Genomic DNA, 9,655 nt, shown 5'->3' on the forward strand with positions numbered 1-9,655 from the left:
ACCCTGATGTGCAATTAATTTTACATGGATTATAATAAACCAGTGCACTGCATTCATGGAATAATGTTGCGAAAATCGTCGACGAAAAATTTCTGGATTTGACAGATTTTGTCGAATGATAATTTGCAATGAGAACACAGGAATATATAGAACTGTTATTCAACTATATTTTCAGAAGTCCCTACTGCACCCACTACAGCAGTTGTCGGGAACCTTTTTCGTCCGAAGAGCCATATTGACCGTATATTTTCCATTTTACCCCCCAAAGAGCCATACATGTCACTCAACGTTACAATTGAAAAATCGTGACGTCATCGTAGCGCAAATTCGTTTACACCGTATTTTCTCAGTAAAAAATCGTACTTATCCTGCTGGTTGCCTTATTTGAATAATGAGTATGCAAAACTTGACCTACATCGATTTTTGGTAAGTAATATATTTTTAATTGTATTGCACTGAGAGGCATATGATATTTTTCGAAGCTCAAGACGTATAACATTTAGATTTCCAATAGACGCAGACGACAATAAATGCATGAATCTACTTTTAAGACGTGTTTTACAGTTAATGCATTTTTTGGTGTTGAATGGCAAGGTAACAGCGACTACAAAGTTACGTTATCAATCAAGAAAGTGGATAGCTATGGCGTTGTTTGTAATTTGAATTTGTAATTGTGAATGCCGTTTCCGCGGCAGTTTATTACTCGCCGGAGATCAGAAAGGCAATGTATATTTCAAAACTGCATTGGCATACAGGCATCGCCATTTCTTCTACTTTCTTTGATCAATGTATGCATCGTGCATTTCAAGATTTCGTACCGGGTACCTCAAATTTGCGAGTGATATTGGTCGCCAGCGCGACAGCAACTAAAATTTGAGGATTTTGAAAAGGGGGCCCGAACCCCGAACCCTGAATACGTCACTGTATTAACCTCTCAAAGACATTTTCATACTCCCACACGAATAATTATACTGCCCGAGCTGGAGATTTATTAACAAGTTGCTGCAATATTGATAAATTAAGCACAAAAATGAAAATTCCGCAAAGAGCCATATCTTATGCCCAAAAGAGCCATAGGTCCCCGACCACTGCTCTACAGCGACACCATTTTTTCTGCAGCGCCACCCATACCACCACGCTGAGTCCAGCGTGAGCGTTTCCGGCCCTTTCAAAATCCAAATCGCCCCTTGGCGGCCTAGCGCAATAGCGAATGCAGTCTAGAGCGATGTGACCATGACTCATGCGGAAGGATTGTTGTTTCTGAGATGTACAGCACCCTAGTGCAGGGATGATATACAGCATTACCATATCATAATTCATTAAGCAGTGAAACAAATCAGCGACTTTATTCAAGACCTTGGTTTTGCTCAAAAAACTTGTGCCCTCTCATGATCATTATAGTTCTAATGTTGTTGTGGTTATTTAACCCATGAAGCAGTTAGAGTCCCTTCAAGTTATAGATTCTTGTCTAAATGCTTATTTCAATTATTTATAGTTGTTTTCCAACATTCCAAAAGTATTCTCGGCACACCTGAGGATCTGTGGTAGAGCACAGTTTGGGAATTCTGCGTTTAATTATTGATCAAGATAATACTCAATTTTTCATTTTTAGTGAGCATCCCGTAAACTTGTTCAGGCAGTAAATACTATTAATTGCATTGCATCCCGCACAGACTGAATAACGCAGGGTTGCACAAATAATTTTTGGCATGGCGCACAAAAATTGCTTCAGATTTTTTAGAGAATATGGTGTCTAATAAATATCAGACTGCAATTACTATATTAAAAAATTAGGATGAGAATTTACACACGAAACAGTGCAGTATAGTAGAGTATGTTTGATATCAACACTGCTCAGCTCCGGCTATATTATATATATAGCAGGGGTCACCAACATGCGGTTCGCAGGCCGCGACCTGATTTGAGATTTGGTAAGAACCCGAAGTAGCCTACGTTAAGTGAAGCATTTTAAAATGCTGGTATTGATTTAAGTTTAAGAGTATTGTTGTCGTTCAAAATAAGCTATTCTCCTGTGTCCAACATCACTATTCCTCATTAGCCGATACAGCTTCTGAGATGTTAATAGCATTCCATGGAGCAAGAATTAGCTGATATGAATGGGCAATGGCCCAGACACTACCAAGACCGAGACGCTTATAAAACAATGTGGGGTTTCCTCACAAGATCAAGCTTCACGAGGAGATAGTTCTCCAGCAAGCAGCAAGTACTGCGTCTCGCTAACCACAATATATATTAAGTCGCGGAAAGGCATTGTCAGGTATCGTGCACAGTTCATAGTTCAAAATAGAATGAAAGTGATGATCATGATATCTTTTGTGGTATTTGTATTTCTTCAGTAAAATATTATTCGTTTTGTGGTAACTATATGCCTGTCACCCATGTTATAAAGCACAGGGCCAGTTGGTAAACTGTGTAGCCTATCTTATTCGGGTTGGAATCCCGGTACGTTTAGCGTGATATATTTGGTGTGCCAAGACGGTTCTGAGCGTCACACCTGTGTGTAGTCAGTAGAATCTTTGGCACTTCTTCGATGGCAGTCAGAGATTGAAAAGTGTTCACCATGATCCCCAATAAATGTTTTCCATGAACATAAACAAAAATTTATAAACGTCAAAATAAATTGTTTTTTTGTGCCTTTGGAGAGACCGATATTAGGATTGAGGTGGGAGGTATTAGGGTTAGGGGAAAGGGGGATATTAGGGTTGGGGGATTGGAGGTAGGTTAGGATCAAAGTTGGGGTTAGAGTATCCCAAGATTAAGGTCGGGAGAGGCGGGGTATTAGGGTTGGGAGTTAGGGTGATATAAGGGTTGGGGTTAAGGGGGTTAGAGGTGCGTTAGGGTCAAAGTTGGGGTAGGGTATCCCAAGATTAGGGTTGGGGAAAGGGGTATATTAGGGCTGTGGGAGAGGGGATATTAGGGTTGGGGGAAAGGGAGATTGGAGGTGGGTTAAACCCCGGTTGGGGATAATCCAACCCAACTTTGAACCTAACCCACCTCCACCCCCTTTTTCTCAAACCCCAATATTCCCCTAACCCTAATATCCCCCTCCCGCAACCCTAATATCCCCCTAGCCACAACTTTGACCCTAACCCATCTCCTACCCTAATATCTCCCTCCCCCACCCTAACACACCAACCCTAATCTTGGGATACCCTAAACCCAACTTTGACCCTAACCCTCTCCAAACGCAAAAACAATATATTTTGACGTTTTTAAATTTTTGTTTGTGTCCATGGAAAACATTCATTGGTGATCATGGTGAATACTTTTCGATCTTTGACTGCCATCGAAGAAGTGCCGAATCTTTGGTGTGCAGCGTGCACCCTACACCAATTTCATACTGGTATTTTATGTCGATATTAAATTGATGCAGCCTGCTGCCTCTACGAAATTTGAAAAGTGGCCCGTGACCAGTTTAGAGTTGGTGACCCGTTATAGGCTATAGCCTAAATACAGAGCAGTTGCCGTCTGTGGTGAAAATAGCACATTGTTTACAATTACACCGAGATTGTCCGGCGGTCAGTACCATAATACATCAATACTGCAATCATGTTCCATTTGAGGGTGATTTATCAGAGCCAGAGGAACGTTTGTCTAATGTCCTGAGCCTGAACCTTGACAATTCACGAGTTAATACTGCTTAAAATGTGGTTAATTTTGCCATACCTTCACTTTTTCCCACAGCTTCGATATCAGGCTTTCCGGCTGTATTGTACAAAACTCTCTTTCAATCTCATAGATATCGCGACTTGTCATGAAAAATGAGCTTTTAGGCTGATGTCTTCTGGGCGACTTCATCGTGCAGTAAGCGCCATTAGCTTCGGAGAAGAAAATAAGTTTTCACCATGAGCTATAGTAGATCATCTACAAACCAAGCAGAATAAATTCAGGCCACTCATTCACCCATCACGTTCGAATTACAAAAACGGGAGAAAGTTGAACTTGCATCTGCCAACTACATCAATTGAATGCGGTCAAAGAAACAGGGACTCAATTTGCTAGTAAACTATTGAAAATATCAAGTTTCAGCAACGCAAAACAAAGCAGAGCGTTCGAACTTACAAAGATCCCAATCCGGATATATATCACCAGATTGTAATGGAGCCCGGATTCGCGATTTGTGGCATAGTGCATAGCACTAATTTAGTGCTACGATGGTTTGGGGCTGTATAGTTAGTTGTTTGCGGGTTTAGCGTGGTTTTACGGGTGGACTATTCTGGCCATAGCCTGAAACAATGTTATTTGTTTGTTATACGTATCGAAACACGGAATTCTCGTCGAAAAGAGTGACATCAGGCACTAGGCCGAGGTGAAAGCATGATCAAGAGACCACAACCGGTCGTTTCGGCATCCTCCTATCAGTTCATTACATCGCATTGCGTCTGACGATTATTATTATCGACCAGCGCAGGGTTGACGTACGTCCGGAATTTCCCGGACATGTCCGGAATTTAACTGTAAAAACCAAGCGGTGCGCATCTCGTATTCCCAATGTTGTCTCCAGCGGAGACAATTGAAGCGTAGCCATTTTGTCTCCTTGGCTACCTAGTCGTCGGAAATTTTACCTGGGCGCTTATGGGTTTACGCATTGTACCTTCATAAAACGGACTAATAATCAGGTACTGTTAGTTATCAGCCGTCCATCTTTTGATATTGCGTTTATACTAAACCATTTATTACTATAACTTACAGATTATAACATCGGGAATTCTGGGAATAGAATAAGAAGTACGATAGAAACAGGAGATAACTCAGATGGCAGAACAGCAGTTAGCTATAGAAGTAAGATTCACAACTCTGAACTAATATCACTGATCACTGGGTGATCCTTTTAAATTTTTTATCCATATGCATTTTCACATCCATGTACAGGTGATTCCAAGATAATGTCGATGGTGGGGGGGGGGGGGATCAGTCGGTCAGGTGTGCTGTGCTTATAAGTTATGAGCCTATGGCTGTACAAAACGTTTGAAGGCAGTATCGAGTTTGTGAGGAGTTATAGCGAGGATGAGGAAATGCAGTGTAAGCGGCGATATCCACTTACTTTTTATCTGTGAAATTTTAGCATTTATAAGGGAGAAAATTTTTCATCTAACACTTTGCTTGAAGCCAGCTTGACACTTTGAAAAATTTTATATTTACAGATACATGAACAGACGATTGTATTATGCATTAGTTTGCAGCTGAAGGAATGCTTAAGAACACCTGATTATTACTATGGTATGTGTTCAGTTTCCCTTGGAAGCAATGATGCTCTAAAGAACGAATGGATTAGAGACATCAAGAGAGAAAATTGGAAGCCCTCAAATATTAAATTATCTGCTCCAAAGTCCAAAGAATGGAAAGAGCTGTGAAACAATGGAATGAGCAAGAAAGAGCCGCGGAATAGAGACTAACACCGAAAGGAACTGTGACATCGAGCAGACGAGCACTAGGCCAAGGTGGATGCCAGTTTGAGAAACTGCAACTGGTCGTTCGGCATGCTCCTATCTGTGTGTGTCTTGTTCAGATGAAAATATAATCTGACGATTTTTGATTTATTTTCACCAGCGGCCTGACTTTTCCGTGCTTAGTAGCAATTTGGTCGAAAAGCTGTCACAGACCCAATGAAATCGTCTCGAGACCCTCACTTAAATAGGGGGTGGAATTTCTACGGAAATCATTAATGTATAATTATTAGGCCGTGTTTTGACATGTCAAAATTGTAGCGTTAGGTCAAAATTTGTCAAAATTTTTTCGACGTCTGCATTTCGTTTGTATCGTCGATTTTGCACTGTCGGTGTACTTATCATTTGATATTTTACAGCTTGTAGCCTATTTTATAGGCCTAGCGTTGTAAACGTCTAATTGTCTGCTCATTGTGAATCGTAAACGGTCAAATAAAACAAATAGGTAGACATGGTGTTATGGTCAACGTACCGCAATATCCTAACTGAAGAAAGACTTCTTGGACATTGCATCATGCTTACATTAAGAAGCGCACGATGAAAAATTGTGATGTAGACAACATTGTCAGAATAAAGCAACACTGTGAGTCACCAGCAGTGTACGCACAACTTGAGTGTTGTCAGCCAACAACTGCTGCTGTTAAACGTCTTTGGCAAGCTTCTTAGTAAGGACATGCACTTTCTACCCAAGAATGTAGGGAAGTATCTCTCGTTGTACTACAACATCTTTTAATTATTTCTACCATAATACATATTGTAACCACTGGAATTCTTCATAGGGCCAGATTTCGTTGAAATATTGTTTTTTTTCATGTAAAAAGTTGCCTGTTTCTAAGCCAAAAACGGTTTTTTCAAGCCAAACTGCGTCGTTAGGACAGTCAGTTCCAGCCGGAAATGAAGATTGAGTGGTACAATTTTAACATTATGTGGGAAAACACCTAATTTGCATACGTTAGGTCAAAATTTGGTCAAGTTTCAATTTGGTCAGCCCTATTAATTATACATACATACATCTAGCCAAAAATCGCCAAAAGAAAATACTATTGTACAGAACTAGTTCCATATATTTTAACAGTTCTACCATAAAAATCTTAAAACCTCGTATACCCAGTGTGTCTTCCGATACAACCCTAAAGCCAGATTTCACCCAAAAGATTTCAATGTTGACAATCGGCAACTGTATCAACTCCACCAGGAATTATTTCAGTAGCATCAATGTCAACATGTTTCTTTCTTGGCTAGTTCTGTTTTACATGCAAGTGTTCAGCATTCCTGACACTCAAGCAATTACATGAATTAGTTTTGTTGTTCTGTTTCTGATATTTTGGTTTTACAGTGTACCGTATTCAATGACAAGCCTATTTGGTCATCTCAATCGGCAAGAAACTAATTATCCTTCTTTATTTCGGTGTCACAAAAGACTGGCATATTTCCGGCAACGTTGAAAACTATTTATGAATTGCCCAGTTGAACCATACTCTTTCTATACTATGTGGATCGCTAAAATAAAAATACCGTACATCACAATGATCTCGTTGATATATTTCTGGTGCATAGAACCGTATAGTCATAGTGCAATTACAGTTTAATAACCATGGCAAAATCATGGACAGGGCAGAAGCAGTTTAGGTTTCGATAACTTCTTTGAGACATCGAGAGCAAACTTGATGTGTTCCTGCACTCGCAAGCAAACATCACCGAAGTCGATTAACATCACTGCTACTCAAGACTGCTTCACGTTGAGTTTGATGTAGTCAGAAGCTAATCGTTGAAATATTCACGTCGGAATGTCGTCGCAATGCAGTATCCCTTGAAGTTACACACGAGTCTTCGTCGATTTAGATCCACCTATGGATACAGAAGTCGCAAATGCAATCCATGGCGTCATTCCAGGCTGACATACCTATTAGAAAGGGTAAACTATAGTTCATTAATATGGTCTGTGTTAGTTTTGTGATAAAACATACTTATTCCAGACGAAAACCCCTCGAAAAGCGTAAAAACACGGAAAATCCCAGTAGTTCACCATAAGCACCAGTGCGCAAGTAGGTAGCCAGAGCTGTTTTTCAATTTTCTCCGCCGTCACGGTAAGTTGCGCACTCCAGTGTTTATATAGCTCAGTGGTAAAAACTCACTGAGTAAACAGTAAACAATAAAGAGTAAACAGTAAAAACTGCGTCCGGGAGGAATCAATCAATCAGTTTTAATAATATTTTCATCGTTTCAAGACACCACAAAACTGCGATACAATGAAAAGATAGGAAGGTATCGAAACAACTTGGGGTAGATCAGACACCCACCTTGGCCTAGGCGAAGTAAAGAAGAGACGCACACTGAATGAAAAGTTATGCGACAAAATGAGGTGACATGTGTCAGAAGCAATGATATATATCATTGGGCGGAAGGCGAAGTCGATGTGAGGTCGTGACCTGGTAATCCTGAAGGCTGACTACAGCGTTGCCAACTCCGGATGGAAGAAAATCGCTAAAACTGGTGTCAAAAATCGCTAGATGTCGCTAAATATTGAGAAAAAAAGCGCTAAAAAATAGCGCTAAATCTGCATTACTTGCTAAAGGTGTTAAATTGAACCAATATCAATACACTCTTCTCAGCTGTATTTTACTCGTCTGGGCCCAAAGTCACTTGTCATATTTCTAGTTCATAATACGTAATAGTATTCTCTAAGCGGAACAAAACGTGCAGTGCATTTCGGTAGAGCGGATCGCTTTGCGCAATGATCGCTTTACGTGACCACTGACCAGGTTTGCAGGCATAACCGCTCACTGTATAAGCGTGCCTTGCTCCGTGCAACCGTAAATACGTGATGCGATGTATCGTGGAAATGCGCTTAACTTCTCTAAACTGAGTAGGAGTACTTGAACACGACATGCGACTTGACACACTTGTACGCGACATGCGACTTGACCCGACACAACACGACTTGAACCGGGTTTGCCAGCCACTAAAAGTAGAGGGCCATCCCGGAGTATGAAATTTAATGAATCTGGTCTTGGACGAGAGCTGGTGTCGCACTGATTCCGACAGTGCGAATTGGATTCTTGTAAAGACAATGGAACGACCTCAGGGCGGCCCCAGGAGTCTGGAGGTCGGCATTGATCAGACCAATCGCTGGACGAAATTGTTCATTGTTATGTTCTTTGTGTTGCGGCGGTGACATTGTTGGAGCAATGCTGGTTTTCGGACTTCGGGGGCTGTTTCGGGGTGTATGGTTCCGTTGTCCTGGCGAGATTTTGTTTTGTGTCTTCGAGATCACTGTAGGTTAGTAATCTATCATAAATTTCATTATATACCATCGGAGTCCGCACTCTGGTGGCAGATGAGTCGCCAGTCGTCGGCCAGAACCGATCTTTATTAGTTATTTTCGGTAAAAAAGCGCTAAATAATCGCTAAATACCTTTTCAAAAATCGCTAGATTTATCGCTAGGCGCTAGATCCAAATTTTTTGGCGCTAAACCGTATGAAAAATCGCTAGATCTAGCGCGAAAATCGCTAAATTGGCAACACTGACTAGTATTCTGACTAGTATTCATTTAGAAGCTTGTAATTCGACTTAAATGCGGACGCCGGACATGCTCGATGACTGTCGGATAGCCGGTGAGATGCTGTTCCACAATTGGGGGACCGGCATACTTGATAGAACAATGCGTTTTCTTGTATTCCGTCCTAATCATGTGGTATAGTTGTTCTTCATAGACGCGCGTGTGTATTGTACTTGTGTGCTTTTGACTCCGAGGTGAAGTGAGTCGTTGAAATTTGAGGGACATTGCCAGCAATGGAACTGATACATAAACTTGACAATTTCTAGCTTCCTAAAATCTAAATCTATAGTTTCTAGCTTTCTTAAATACGCCTATAAATGTCCGGAATTTTGGAGGCTTGAAGTAGGCTAAAAAATTGTTGGTATATCAACATAAAGAATATTACTTTTTAACAGATTTATGCTATTTGAAATTTTTCTTCGCGCTGCACCCGGTTTATTGCCGCGTATTTTCATATTAATATGGGATCACGCATCGCCCTCGCAAAACATGCAATCAAAAATAAATAAAAATAACCATCATTTACTGAAGTAAGTTTTGTTGTAATCGCAATTATAAGATAACGGTATATTCCTAGAGTTGTTTAACGCCGTTTGGATGCTTTAGTTCAGTTAAAGACAGTTGTTC

At 40.7% G+C, this 9,655-nt stretch overlaps 1 protein-coding gene and 1 long non-coding RNA gene across 2 annotated transcripts in view; both read right to left on the reverse strand.

The window, feature by feature from the left end:
• Positions 1-4,030, reverse strand: part of LOC145456915 (calcium-transporting ATPase type 2C member 1-like) — a 31,517-nt gene extending 27,487 nt beyond the window's left edge. Inside the window, exon 1 of the mRNA XM_080335059.1 lies at positions 3,688-4,030. Within this exon, the coding sequence (XP_080191185.1) occupies positions 3,688-3,819 (132 nt within the window). The 5' untranslated portion in view covers positions 3,820-4,030. The remainder of the gene's footprint in view (positions 1-3,687) is intronic.
• A 2,959-nt stretch (positions 4,031-6,989) lies between these two features.
• LOC145456930 (uncharacterized) lies at positions 6,990-7,601 on the reverse strand. The gene is made up of 2 exons (XR_013920740.1): positions 7,436-7,601; positions 6,990-7,371 (listed from the first exon to the last, which is right to left on the reverse strand). It is a non-coding gene; the product is annotated as an uncharacterized LOC145456930 (long non-coding RNA).
• Between the last annotated feature and the right edge of the window lie 2,054 nt (positions 7,602-9,655).

This window comes from Botryllus schlosseri, chromosome 15, assembly GCF_051294905.1.
Source record: "Botryllus schlosseri isolate E-star chromosome 15, Bs_hap1, whole genome shotgun sequence".
Lineage (NCBI taxonomy): Eukaryota > Metazoa > Chordata > Ascidiacea > Stolidobranchia > Styelidae > Botryllus > Botryllus schlosseri.